Source organism: Vombatus ursinus, unplaced genomic scaffold, assembly GCF_900497805.2.
Source record: "Vombatus ursinus unplaced genomic scaffold, bare-nosed wombat genome assembly UNPS02014797.1, whole genome shotgun sequence".
In the NCBI taxonomy this organism is placed as follows: domain Eukaryota; kingdom Metazoa; phylum Chordata; class Mammalia; order Diprotodontia; family Vombatidae; genus Vombatus; species Vombatus ursinus.
In genome coordinates, this window is record NW_020954575.1 from 17,641,474 (window position 1) to 17,656,073 (window position 14,600).

The following is a 14,600-nucleotide window of genomic DNA, read 5'->3' on the forward strand; positions in this document are numbered from 1 at the left end:
CAGGTCTGAACCAAGTTCCTACGACTCCTCTCCTCTGGTGTCCAGTGTAGGAAATACTAACTCCACACTGATCCCAGAAGAAGTTCATTTCTCTTGCTCCATTTTCAATTAGGTATCTTTAATCTCCCTGTCAATACTGCTGCAAATCCATGTCTCATGTTCTGTTCACTCTATGAATGTGGAGATTTCTATCACACCTCAGAGTCATTCTTATTCCAGAAATTCAGCCAGTTGAGTGGGGACCCTTAAAATGGTTTATTATTTTAATATGATAAAATATTAGCATTAATATTATAAAAAAGTCAACAGTGATCACAAACTCAACTTGCTTGGTCAGGGACAGTTTTTAATTGGCCACTACAATACACTAATATTACTAGTTTATTTTAGATGACATTTTATAGCTTGCAACACAGTTTTTAGTCTATAAATTCCTTGAGGCAGGGTCCATGATTTTGTCTTTCTTTGTATCACCATTGCTCAGCACAATCCTTGGCATGTAGTACGTGCTTAATACATGCCTACTAATTTAACGTGTATTATTTCCGAGGCGGTTGGTGGCACAGTGGATAGAGTGCTAGACAAGAAATTAGGAACACCTGAGTTCAAATACAGCCTTAGACACTTACTAGTTGTATGACCTTGGACAAGTCACTTAACTTCTCTTTGCTGGTTTCCTAATCTGTAAAATGAGATCTCTAAAATCCCTCTCAGCTCTAAATCTCTGATCTCAAGATCCTTAAGGAGGCATCCTTGATTGGTGGAGTCAAGAAGTAGAGTTGGAATCAGGAAGACCTGAGTTTTAATCCTTTCTCAAGCATTTACCATAATAATGGCTAACATTTATATAGCATTTACCATGTGCCAGGCACTGTGCTAAACACATTACAATTATTATCTTATTTGATCCTCACAACAACCCTGGGAGGTAGGGGCTACTATTATCTTCATTTTATGACAGGGAAATGGAGGCAAGCAGAGATTAAGTGACTTGCCCAGGGTCACACAGTGTCTGAGTGACTGAGGCTAGATTTGAACTTGGCTCTAGGCTTAGTACTCTATCCACTGAGGCATGTAGCTGATTTACTGAGCAAGTCATTTAACCTCTCTCAGACTCAGTTTCCTCATTTATAATATGTGGATAGTAATTATACCTACCTCACAAGGCTGTTGTAGGAATGAAATGAAGTAATATTTAAAGTGATATCACTTTAAATTGAGCTATTATTAGGATTTAAGATTCACAAGCTTTTTATATATATATTTTTTTCATTTTCAATATGATGAAGTAGGTGCTACAAGGATTCTGCTCTCAGTCTTAGTTTCCTTACCCGAAGAATAGGTTAAATATTAGCATTCCTCCCCTGCCTCCAGCCCAGGTTGTTTTGAGGGTCAAATATTGCAAACCTAAAGTCATAGAAAAATATCAGCTGTTATTATCATTGCTACTTCCTACCAGTGTGACCTTGATCAAGTTCCTTGGGCCTTCTTGGCTCTCAGGACCAATGGTTCTCCATCTATATAATAAGGGGGTTGGATTGGATAACTTCTGGGGTCCCTGACAACTCTGATGATCCCATGATCCATTTCACAGAAGAAACTGAGGCTCACAGAAGTCAAGATTTGTCCAGGGTCACAGAATTAGCATCAGAGGTGGAATTATGGGATGGCCTTGGAGACATGAGAATCAGTTGCATCTTATTGCATTGTCCATGTGTGTACACATATTCACCTGATTCTATGGCACTAGGGAGGGAGTGAGTAGGACCCAGAATGGAAGAAGAGGAAAAAAAGATTGTAGCTAATGAGGCTTGGGTCACAAAAGTCATAATAATGGCTGGGGGCAGCACCAGGGAAGGCTGAGGTCCTGCTGAAAAGTTGTGAATGCAAAGGGCTGCTTTCCATTGACAAGGTATCTTCGTAGGCATTGTTTCCATGGTGTCCTTCTAATATTGGGTGGGGCTGGAAGACCTGTGAAAGTTTGCCTCCTAAGTGCAGAGGTGAAATGAATGCAATTGTCAAAAATGTAGTCTCAAGCAAAACATCATTCACTCTGAATCATCTCCTTTGTTACAGGATTAAAAAAACACCCCAAAAAGCCACTATCCACCCAGAAACACAGAAAGGCAACTGAGCTTTAAGGAAACAGGAGTGTCATTGGCATGCACCTTGAGGGTGGGGAAGGGAGGAGGGGCCACTTCCACAGAAGGTGTATAAAAGGGGCCTTGTTTTAGGGAAGAGTCACATACTCTTGATTCTAGCTCAATCTAAACAAAAGCCTGACCTAGGTTCTCTAGCTGCTATAGCCATGAGTTGCCGTCTTCAGACCTCATCTTCCACTTATGGAAGTGGTTTTGGTGGTGGCTCTTGCCAGTTGGGAGGAGGTCGGGGTATGTCTAGCTGCTCAACTAGGTTTGTATCCTCTGGGTCAATGGGGGGCTATGGTGGTGGAATGAGCTGTGGCTTTGGTGGAGGAGCTGGTAGTGGTTTTGGTGGGGGCTTTGGTGGTGGTGCTGGAGGTGGATATGGAGGAGGCTTCGGAGGAAGCTTTGGAGGTGCTTTTGGTGGTGGCTTTGACTTGGGTGGTGGAGATGGTGGGCTCTTGACTGGCAATGAGAAGATTACCATGCAGAACCTCAATGACCGCCTGGCCTCCTACCTGGACAAAGTACGGGCTCTAGAGGAGGCCAATGCTGACCTGGAGGTCAAGATCCGGGACTGGCATCTAAAGCAAAGCCCTACAAGCCCCGAGCGGGATTACAGCCCCTATTTCAAGACCATTGATGACCTCCGGGAGAAGGTAAGACTTTGGCATATAGAGGAGACAGAATAGATAATTCTCTCCGTGGCAAAGTCTTCAAGGTCAAAGGTCACAGAATCTCAGGGAATGATGACAGCTTTACTGGGGATAGAATCTCACCCTCGCTTCAGGGGATGTTCTAATGATTTGCCTTGTGGTCTCTGCTCCTAATGGGGCTGTTTATGGCATGCATTTTATCCTACAGTTAATTTTTACTACAGCTATTACTCAAGTGGAAAGCTTTACTGCTTCATAAACATACAGTTTCTAAGGGACGCTATCCCTGTAATCCAAGCCTCCTGGCTTCTTTAGAAACCAATAACAGTTTTGAGAGTTCAGAGGAATGTATGCCAGGTCATTGGTCAAGGAACAGCTGGACAGTTTCCTGCTGTCCTGTTTACTTTTTCATGATCAATTGTGACCAAAAGAAAGGGGAAGCATTGACAAAGAGAAGCCGACCTCTTTGGAATCTCCCTCTTGTGACCGGCTTGTCACGTTCGTGATAGCATGCTGAGACAAGAGCAAAGCCCTAGCTTAGGGTGGGGTAGGGTTGAGTCCTCAGTATTTCTGGAATCCAGATGAGAATACAGAAATCCTAAACAGGGGCTGTTGTTATACATCTCTGTGATGCCAATTTAACCTCATTGGGCCTCAGTTTCTTTCAGTTTGAGGGGATTGGACTAGGTAATAAATAGCCATTTATTTAGCATCTTGAGGCTTGCAAAGTGCTTTACATCCATCACTTTTTTTAATCCTTAGGACAGCCTTATGAGGTAGGTGCTATTTATTTCACCCCCATTTTACAGAGGAGGAAACAGACAGAGAGAGGTTTAAGTGATTTGTCCAAGATTACACAGCTAGTAAATGTCTGAGGTAGGATTTGAACCCAGGTTTTCCTGACTCCAGTTGCTAGTGTGCTATCTACTCTAGTATGCTGTCTTTCCTTGGGTGATTTCTAAGGTTCTTTCCAGCTCCAAACCCAATATTCCTAGGAACCTCAGGGGTCTGGCTCTACTTGATACATTTGTAAAGATGCAGGGGTGGGCTAAGCTGTTTCTCAGCATTCTAGAGAGTAGGACCACAGACCATCAAAGAGAGCAATCCTCCCACCCTGAGGAATGTTACATGATTGATGACAAGAGGGAGTGTTTGTTTGGAGAAAAGGAGATAGTACCCAGGCACCGTTCTCTGCCCTCCTGTCGTCCTAGCTGAGATAGGAATGTCTTCTTTAAAATGAATGTGCAGGGTCTTTTTCAGGCCTCTTTTTTTCATCCTCCACTGACATTTAGGATTATAGAGCCATGAAATGCCAGAGATTGAAGAGACCTTTGAGATCAAAGAGTCCATCCTCACTCATTTTATAAAGAAGGAAACCGAGGCTCAGGACAGGGAAGTGACTTGCTTAAGGTCATTCAGCTAGGTAGTGCCCAAGTTCTCGTATACAGCCAGAAGGACTGGAGATCACTGTCTCCTATCTCCCACAGATCAGGACAGCCAATATTGACAACTCCCGGGTCATTCTGGAGATTGACAATGCCAGGTTGGCTGCTGATGACTTCAGGCTCAAGTAAGTTTCTTCTGTCTCTGTCTCTCCATTTCCCTGCCCCTCCTCGTCCTTTCTTTTTGCTCTCTCTCTCTTTCCCTCCTCTCTGCTTCTCTGTCTCTCCATTTCCTCTTTCTCTATTTCTCTCTATTTTCTTCTCTTTCTCTTTTTCTTTCCTCTCTGTTTTTCCTTCTCTGCCTCTCCATTTCCTTTCTCTCTCTCTCTCTCTTTGTCTTCCTCTCTCTCTCTCTCTGTGTCTTTCTCTCTGTTTCTCTCTGTGTCTTTCTCTCTGTTTCTCTCTGTGTCTTTCTCTCTGTTTCTCTCTGTCTCTCTCCCTACTTTTTTAACTATCTCTTATTTCAGGCAGATTCCCATCTGCAAACTGGAAAGGTAGAGCTTTGAGAAATACTGAGTAAGAAGCTCCCAGAGAAAGAGCCGAGCTCAGGGAGGGTGTAATTTCATTCGCAGGGTTATTTAAATTTTGGGTTTTCTCACCCTCTAGGTATGAGAATGAACTGGGCCTGCGCCAGAGTGTGGAGGCTGATATCAATGGCCTGCGCAGAGTGCTGGATGAGCTGACCCTCTCCAAGGCTGACCTGGAGATGCAGATTGAGAGCTTGAATGAGGAGCTGGCCTTCCTCAAGAAGAACCATGAAGAGGTGAGGGACTGGGTGGGAGGCAACAGCTGACGGACTACACTGGAGCCCATTGGCTTAGTGGGCAGACAGAATGGCACCCCCCTGGAGCTTGGGCACCCCTGCCAAAACTTCAGTATGAGATTCAGTTACAATGGGAACTAAGAAGGGAAAGTGTGAACTTTGATTTTTCTTGTCTCTATAGGAAATGAAGGAATATAGCAACCAGGTGGTGGGCCAGGTCAACGTGGAGATGGACGCTACCCCTGGCATTGACCTGACCCGTACACTGGCTGAAATGAGAGAGCAGTATGAGGCCTTGGCAGAGAAGAACCGCAGGGACGCCGAGGCCTGGTTCCAACAGAAGGTATTCTCATCCCTTTAGTCTGTAGATCCTGGTTCTTCTCAGTCTGAGGATGTAGCATCTTGCTCTGCTCTTAGAGTCAGGATCTTCATTCAGATCCTTCATCTTCGATTCCTCTCCCTTCCCCCAGAGTGAAGAGCTGAACAGGGAGGTCACTTCTAACACTGAAATGATCCAGACCAGCAAGACCGAGATCACAGAACTGAGACGCACGCTCCAGGGGCTGGAGATTGAGCTGCAGTCTCAGTACAGCATGGTATGTGGGCAATCCTCTCCTGGGTGACTCCCTACCTCCTGGACTTGGCAATGGGCTTCCACCTATCCTGAACCCATTCTCCATTTCCTCAACAGAAAGCTGGGCTGGAGTCTACTTTGGCAGACACAGAATGTCGCTACGCTGTGCACTTGCAACAAATCCAGGGGCTAATCAGCAGCATTGAGGCCCAGCTGAGCGATCTCCGTAGTGAGATGGAATGCCAGAACCAAGAATACAAGATGCTGCTGGACATCAAGACACGGCTAGAGCAGGAGATTGCCACATACCGCAGCCTGCTGGAGGGCCAGGACTCCAAGTAAGTACAGGGTCCCATACCTCACACTCTGGGGTGTTTTCACAGATATTATCACGCAAAGGCCTAGTTCTATAACGGATAGGGTACCGGATTTAGAGTCAGGAAGACCTGAGTTCAAATCATTTGCTGAATTCGGGGAAGCTTAATTAACAGGAATTCATGATATTCTGTAAGTCACTTTCACAGGTTCTAGGCGTGAGGTCCAGGCAGGGGATGCCCACTGAGGTTACCAAAAGAGACTGTCTGGAACATTGAGGAAAGCATTAGGGCATTGGACACGTGATTTCCAAGCCCTTCTCCAACTCTTAACAATCCACGACTTTCAGCATTTCCTGCAAATAATTCCCTGTCCCTACAGTCAAACTTTTCTCCTGAAGGAGCTCTTCAGACAGGAGTCAAAACCTAGCAATGACAGATGAGGCTCCTTTACAGTCTAAGGGGCAGCTGAGCTAATAAGCAAAATCCAGGGGTTTTCAGACTTGACTGATTTAGCTTCTTGGGAGACTGGGAAAGGAAGATACATTTTGTTTTCCGCCCTGTTTTCTGAGCTGCAGTTTATTCCTATCTTTCTTCTCTTTCTTATAGGATGACTGGCTTCCCCGCTTCTGGAACAAGTAAGAGAATCCAGCACTCAGTCCTGGGTGTGGTTAGGTGGGGTAGTGTTGGGTTACAGAGTCAATTACCTTAAGGGCAAGAAGACAGCTCTGAATTCTCAAACACTCCAGGTGCTGGGATACCCCAGCTATAAAGGCTGTCATATTCATGGTCAAATGGCACTCTCCTTGTTGGAGCCTCCCAAATGATCTCTGAGACAGCCTGGGATATTTCTTCTTTGGTGTAGAAAGACATAGTTTTTGTTTGTTGTATTATCCAGTTAGTTAAGGTGCCCCAGTGGACTATCCCTGTAGAACTGTTCCATGATCTGGGTGGGAAAAGATGAGTTTCTTGAATGAAACTTTCTCTTTCTCTTCCCAGTCTCTGTCAGCAGCAGCAGCAGCAGCACTAACATTTCTTCTGGGAGCCGCCGGGTTTCCGACACCAGAAAGCCATAAATCTGCCCAGACTTTGGCCCCCTCCTCTCTCCCACAGTCACCACACATGAGAAGTCAAGAGGAATGAAACATCCTAAGTTTCTGACCAGCAAGCACCTGCTCTGCCCACCCAGCTCCCTCCACTCTCTGTCCCTGGTCACTCACCCGAGGAGGGCTAAAGATGAAGGCTCTAGTCAGCTGCTTCTCCCACCTCATTGTGGTTGTGTGATTGTCATTGTGATGTTCCTTTTCAGGAAAGGGGAGGGCATTCTTCCATCTCTCTCTCTCTCTCTCTCTCTCTCTCTCTCTCTCTTTCTCTCTTTCTCTCTTTCCCTCTCTCTCATGTCTCATGAAATGAAATAATTCAATAAAGTTTTCCCGCTGTTTCTGCAAACGTATTTTTGATATCGATCTGGTTTCTAGAGTCTGAATTGCCCCAAGCACTTATTAGATGCTCATTCTTCTGGCATGGCACTGGGTCCTTAGCCTGTTCAAGCAGATCCTGGGGATTATGATTCCACTTCATTTACTTCCTTTCATTGAACTTAAGCAAATGATTTCCATTCTTTGGGCCTCGATTTCTTTCTCCATAAGATGATGGGGTAAGATTAAATGATCTCTGAGGTCCTTGCCAGGACTAAATCCTCTGACCCCATGGGATGGGTTTCTATTCTTGAACCCAGGACAAGCAAAGTCAATCTCAACTTTGTCCCTCCAGTGGCCTTGGTGGGTTTTTATTGCTTCACAATTGGCACTCAGAGCTTAGAACAGTTTCTGGTCCCTGTTCTCTAGGCAAGTGACAAGGAATCTGTCTATAAATGGAGACTAGAATGGCTGTCACTACAGCAGAGCATGCCAGTATTGGTTAGTGAGGAAGGACCCCTTCCCATTCCCCTCCCCCCCCCAAGATGGACCGTCCTTTGAGTGACCCTAGAGTGTCCAAGTCACCATTGTGGGATGGGCCAGAGGTACACCCTTTCAACACCAGGGCAAGGCAGTATCCTTCCTTCCATGAGCTACTTTGCAATAATCAGGGTGTGGTCAGGAATCTCATGTGTGCTTGCTATGAAATGCAATTCTACATGAGAGTCAAGGGGCATGGGCCCAAAGGAGGCTCCCATTCCATCTTGGAGAACAGACAGGGAGAAGGAAACACTTGGGAGTAGCCAAGGCTTCACTCCATCAACTGGGAGCCCATAGGACAGGAGGTGGGATCTCCAGAGATGTCTCTGTCAATAAGCAGCCTCTCCTGCCAGTTTCACTCACCAGGTTCACCATAAATAATCAAGTTCCTTTCTGGCCAGGTGCTCAGACAGCTAGAGTGAACAGACTGAATTTCAGGCTAGTTTGGCTTTTTAGGTTTTCTCTTCATCAGCCCCAGGCTTCCTTGTAGTCTTTTGAGGATAGGAGTGATGGGTCCATTACTTGGATTCTCCAGAGAAAGGTCCAAATAGACTCTGCCATTCCCATAAATCCTCTCTCCTCTCCTTCCTTATTTCCTTCCTTTGCCAGTACAGATGAACAGTCAGTTCATTTTTTAGCAGTGCTGCTCATAGGTATTAGGACACCAGTATCGTCCTGAGAATTAATACAAGAGACCCCCTATAGAAAGTACCAAGGAAGACTAAGAGAAGAAAGACTCTGGGATTCCAGATAAGATGAGGAAGGAGACATATTACACCGTTAGCTCCTTCAGATCAGGGACTGTGTTTGCTTTTCTTTGTCTTCCCAGCATTTAGTACAGTGCCTGGCACGCAGTAGAAATCCTGTCTTGATATCCTCTGACAGGTACCTACAGGAGCATACAGCTGGAAGGGACCTTAGAAACCCCTCATTTTATGGAGAATCGTGTTCTTGATCCCAAAGAAGTAAAAGGACTTTCCCAAGGTAGCATGGCTAGGAAGCAACAGAAATGGGATTATAACTGACTCCCAGTTTTAGAATTCTTTCCAGTACGTCCACATTGCTTTTTTTATGCCTACATTTATTTAAACCACCTCCCCCCCCAAAAAAAGAAGAAATACAGTCCAGGGGCAGAAGGAATGATACACCGGTCCCAGCCCTAAATGTTTCGTTTTGCTGCACAGTCAGGGTGGTGTGGTGCACAGGCCAAATGTTTGAGGCTCTTTAGAAGGTAAGGAATCATTAGAGGAGTTTGTCCTAGGGAAATGTGGGCTATGAGCCACAAGGGAATAGAAATATATTAAGTCAAGGTGTCCTAATACCTATGGGGCCGCTAGGTGGCGCCATAGCGCACAGAGCACCAGTGTCAGGAAGACTCCCCTTTCTGAGTTCAAATCTGAACTCAGACATTTACTAGCTGTGTGACTCTGGGCAAGTCACTTACCCCTGTTTGCCTCGATTTCCTCATCAGTAAGATTAGCTGGAGAAGGAAATGGCAAACCACTTCAGTATCTCTACCAAGAAAACCCCAAATGGGGTCACAAAGAGTCAGATACAACTGAACAACAACAACAAGGTGTCCAGGGGGCTGGAAAAGAAGTGAGGCTACTTGACTCCTGCCTTATTCCTGTCTTCCTTACTCCAATATACCAATGGATCTGTGATTTCATCAACGTAGACACTCCTTCTAGGAGGCAGATTCCACCCCACTCATGCCTGCCCATCTTGGGTGACTCTTCTACATGGCCTCCCATAAGTTCTCCATAAACTTGCTCTGAGTAAAGTACAGTCTCCTCCCTAGGGCCCCACCTTGGACCAGAGACTACACCCCTTCCTTGGCCCTCCCTCCACATTTCAAGACTGCACAGGCCAGCTGTAGTCCTGCAGGGACCAGCTGAGAAACAAATCTTTAGCTGCAGGACATGCTGAGGGTGAGGAGGGAAGGACTGGGCTCCTCAGTCCTGATTTCTCCAGACCCCATTCCTATTCTCTTGTCTTGTCTTAGATGGGCAGGCCTGGAGAGTAATAGCTGAATGGGATTGATTCCTTCTTCCTGGAGTTCTCTGGGCCCAGTGGTCCCAGCATCTAAGAAATCCCTGAAATGCTTGGAGGGATCATGGAAGAAGGTGCTGTCCTAGGGCACATAGTGAGGGTGCCAGGGCGCCCCTTTCCCACCAATATATTTCTATCTAGGTGAAGTCTGGTAATAACAAACACCAAGATGTAGCTAGTATTTATATACCACTTGAAGGTTTGTAAAGCACTTACCATGTAATCTCAGTTGCTATTCTTATTTTACAGAGAAGGAGAATGAGGCAGACAGAGCTTAAGTGAATTGCACAGGATCACACAGCCAGTAAATATCCGACAAAAGATTTGGACTCAGGTCTTCCTGACTCCAGGGCCAACACTTTACCCACTATTTCATCTAAGAGAAAGTGCTCTGGATTTGGCCTCAGATCATATAGGTTGGAATCCTGGATCTGCTACCCATGTGACATTGGCAAGAAATTTCTCCTCTTTGGTTCTCATTTTCCTCATTTGTAAAATGAAGGGATGGACTAGATAATCTATAGTCTTTTCTGGTGGTAAATGTTATAATCCTGTATACACCCGATGGACCCTTTAAGGGGAAAAGTAGTAGTCACCGATGAATGCCATGTGTCCTCAGAGGGGAGGGTTGAATAAAGGACAGATGGGACCAGGGAAGGACCAAATCTGAAGGTTCTTTCTTAAAATACCCTAGCAGTAGCAGTCCCATGGCAAGTTCCTTCAAGTTTCAGCCTTTATATTTGTCCTCAGTCTTCTGTGTGTCGTCTTCTTATGCCTCATTTTATCTGCCTTCTGTGTGTGTGTCTTTTCTGCTTGATAAAGGCATTTGTGAAGTCTCCTTGAAAGCTATGAAAACTAAGTCTCTTTCTGATTGAACTTCTTTCCATCTTGAAAAACAATAATGCTTACATTTGTTTTTGAGCTAAAATTTATCCAATGTCATCTATGTCTATTTTCATTCTGCATGCTTCACACATTTACACTCTTACTTTCTTCTTCTTTTTTTTTTTTTGAACTTTAGGCATCACCAAGACTAAGGTTTTATAGAGGCTCAGCCAGATCCAGACTCTTGTACATTTCTGAATACAGTTCTCTGAGTGGCAAACAATACATGGAAGTGCCATTTGGACCAGCCACCTTCCAAGCCAGTATATGCTGATGCCCAAGTCCCACTTGTAAGGCACTACACAACAATATTCACTCTAAACACAAAGGAATGCAAATTTTTAATGCATTGTTGACCATGTACAATTACCCTATAATAAACTCATACTATTTGTGCAAATTTCTCGAGCCAAAGGTTATTCCTTTAGAACCTCTCCTCAATTTCTTGATTCCTGAGTCTCAGCTATTACAGTGATTAATTGAATTGTCCTGAGTTTGTACTGAGGGGATCCACACCCCCCAAATTCCCCACATTCAAGGTTTTTAAGGCAAACAGGTATGTGGTTTCCTATTGGTCTGCAAAGATGACAAACTTTGCTCATCACAGTGGCAAATTTGGCTTGTCCAACGCATCTCCTCTCAATTTACAGTCCCATTGCTAAGATGCTTCAATAACTTCCCTGCTTTTCTAACATTACCCTCCCTCCTCCAAATGAACTACAAAGTAGCTGAAAGTTATTGCAGAGCAAGAGGGCTAAAGAAATTAAGTTAATAGTTATTTCCCAGAATGCGTGGTAGCTTCTGACACAAAAATTTTCTGGACTAAAAAACAAAGAGCCTCTGTCTGTTGTCAAATGTTCATTTATTGCAATAAGTCTCCTTTGTAGCTTTTAACTTGCTGGGCATTCCACAGCACCACTATCAATCAATATCAATGGCCTCATGAGAATGTCTGCCATCAATGTTGCAGCCCACAGACTGGGCTGTTCCAAGTATCTCTTTAATGATTCCAGAGAGATCTCTTGCCAAGGATGGGTGCCTCATCTGTCGAGCAATGTTGACAATCTCATTGAGACTTATGTTTCCATTGGGTTCAATATTTTTCTGCTTCTTTCTGTCCCGAGGAGGTTCCTTTAGGGCTTTGATGATCAAAGCTGAGGCAGAAGGCACAACCTCAATCCAGGCCTATCCGTTCTGAATGGTAAGTTTCACTGTGATCCTTAGTCCTCTCCAGTCACCAGTTGCCTTGGCAATGTCATCACCAACCTTTTTGGGAGACAAACCCATGGGACCAATTTTGGGGGCCAGGGCTGATGTGGCATCAGCTTCACCACCAATGTACCTTAAAAACACGACTTTCATTTCATTAGGGTCAAACTTGGGTGGCACAGAGGTATGAAGGTGGAGGCTTGGCCTGGATGCTGTGGGGTGGCTGCTGGTGTCGGATGAACCTGGATTCGGGATGACTGAAAGTACCCTCTTATTTTCAAAGAAGGACCTATGAGAGTGAGTTGATGGGCATAATTTTTCAAGACCAGTCTTTTTGTTGTTGCTGTTCAATCGTTTTAGTCATGCATGACTCTTTGTGACCCAATTTGGGGTTTTCTTGGCAAAGATACTGGAATGGTTTGCCATTTCCTTCTGCAGCTCATTTTACAGATGAGGAAACTGAGACAAACAGGGTTAAGTGACTTGCCCAGGGTCACACAGCTAGTAAGTATCTGAGACCAGATTTGAACTCAGGAAGATGAGTTTCCTGACTGCAAGTCAGGAGCACCACTTACCTGCCTCCCCCTTTTACGTATGTCCTAACAAATGGCTTTATTTAAAAAATTTTAAAGTTTGTTTTACTGATGTGTGTTATCTTTATGTCAGACATTCTCCCCCTCACCGTAATTAACCCCCTCTTTGGACAAAGAAAAACAATTAAGAGGCCTTGTGCATTCAGTGTTCTGTACGAGTAATTCCTTACCTCTCTCCCACAAGGGAGATCTATTTCATTATCATTTCTCTAGAACCTTTATTGGTTTATTAAACTTTTCATTTACACTGTTTTAATCATTGCCTCCACAGTTCTCTTGGTTCTGTTTATTGTGCTCTGTATCCATTAATATATATTTTCCCTCATTTCTCTGAATTCCTCATAGTCGTCATTTCTTATTGAACGACTCCATTATTGTCATATACCATAGTTTGTTTCTGCCGTTCTACAATTGCTGGGTAGGTACATTGTTTCCTTTTCTTTGCTATTACAAAGACTGCTACTATGAATAATTCTGGCTTTGACTCTCTTGGGGACATATGCCCAGTGGTGAGATTGCTGGGACAAAAGGGTATGGGAAATTTAGTCACTTTTCTTACAGAATTCCAAACGGAAATGCAGAACTTTTAGTCTGCTTTACAGATCTACCAAAAATGTATCAGTTTATCTACTCAGACCCTTCAACATGGACTATTCCTATTTTTCTTTCTGTTTTTTAAAACAATATTGATATATTTGGTCTTTATACAATCATTTCTTAATATATCTCCCCTTACCCTAATAAGGGCAGCTAGGTAGCACAGTGGATAGAATGGCAGACCTATAGTCAGGAAGACTCACCTTTCTGAATTAAAATCCAGCCTCAGACACTTAATAGCTGTGTGACCCTGGGCAAGTCACTTAACCCTATTTGCCTCAGTTTCCTCATCTGTCAAATGAGCTGGAGAAGGAAAGGACAAACCACTCCAATATCTTTGCCAAGAAAACCTCAAATTGGGCCACAAAGCATTGGACATGACTGAAAAATGACTGAACAACACTCTTGTAAAAAAAAAAAAAGAACTCAAGTTAAAGAATGGGAAAAAAATACTTCACCAAAACTGATCAACACATCAACTGAGTCTGATGGAAAAGATAATATTCCCCATCCAAAGTAACCCCTGTCCCCCACCACAAAGTGGGGGAGCAGGTGCATTTTCTCATTTCTCTTCTACAGTGAAAATTAATCATTCTAATTATACAGCAGTCAGGCTTTTTTGTTATTTTCATTTTCATTGCTACAGTTATTGTGAATATTATTTTCCAGGCTCTATTTTACTTTGCATCTATTCATATAGGTCTTCCCATGCTTCTCCACATTCTTCACATTTATCATTTCTTACGGTTCATGCAGCAATTCCATTACATGAATGCACCACAATTTGAGTTCAAATCTTGCCTCAGACACTTACCAGCTGTGTGAGCCCCGGGCAAATCACCTAATTTCTGCCTGCCTTAGTTTCCTCAAATGGGAATCATAATAGAACTTACCTCCCCAGGTTGTTGTGACTATCAAATGAGATAAAACTTAGCACAGTACCTGGAACAGAGAAGACATTTAATAAATACTTGTTCCCTTTCTTTCCAGGCCCACCCCCATTTTTGTTGTTATTCATTTGTGTCTGGTTCTTTGTGGCCTCATTTGGGGTTTTTTTTTTTGGCAGAGATACTACAGTGGTTTGCCATTTCCTTCTCCAGCTCATTTTATAGATGAGGAAACTGAAGCAAATAGGGTGAAGTGACTTGTCCAGGGTCACACAGCTAGGAAGTGTCTGAGGCCAGATTTGAATTCAGGAAGATGAGTGCTCTCGACTCTGGGCCCAACACTATGCACTGCATCAACTAGTTGCTCCTGTTTCTCCCATTGTCTATACTTTGTTTTCCTGTTCTTTGCTACCATGAACATGAGCAGTCCTGCTGGAAATTTTCTGGTGTAAATAGGATCTTTCTTTCTGTCTTTAACATCTTTGGTTTTGCATGATTGATCTCACTTTAGAGATACCCAGATGTGTGA

General features: G+C 44.0%; 1 protein-coding gene and 1 pseudogene across 1 annotated transcript; one reads left to right on the forward strand and one right to left on the reverse strand.

The window, feature by feature from the left end:
- The first annotated feature begins 2,256 nt into the window (after positions 1 to 2,256).
- Positions 2,257 to 7,343, forward strand: LOC114049312 (keratin, type I cytoskeletal 13-like). Its single transcript, XM_027870570.1, has 8 exons — positions 2,257 to 2,800; positions 4,285 to 4,367; positions 4,846 to 5,002; positions 5,184 to 5,345; positions 5,473 to 5,598; positions 5,694 to 5,914; positions 6,500 to 6,528; positions 6,890 to 7,343. The coding sequence occupies exons 1-8, from the start codon at positions 2,309 to 2,311 to the stop codon at positions 6,964 to 6,966; spliced, it is 1,347 nt and encodes a 448-aa protein (XP_027726371.1). The 5' UTR covers positions 2,257 to 2,308; the 3' UTR covers positions 6,967 to 7,343.
- A 4,332-nt stretch (positions 7,344 to 11,675) lies between these two features.
- On the reverse strand, positions 11,676 to 13,936 carry LOC114049144 (annotated as a pseudogene).
- Positions 13,937 to 14,600: the final 664 nt, after the last annotated feature.

Coding starts and splice junctions, on each gene's coding strand:
- LOC114049312 (XM_027870570.1), top strand. CDS start 2,309: ATGAGTTGCCGTCTTCAGACCTCATCTTCCACTTATGGAAGTGGTTTT. Junction 4,368..4,845: donor GCTGATGACTTCAGGCTCAA/GTAAGTTTCTTC, acceptor CTCACCCTCTAG/GTATGAGAATGAACTGGGCC. Junction 6,529..6,889: donor CTTCCCCGCTTCTGGAACAA/GTAAGAGAATCC, acceptor TTCTCTTCCCAG/TCTCTGTCAGCAGCAGCAGC.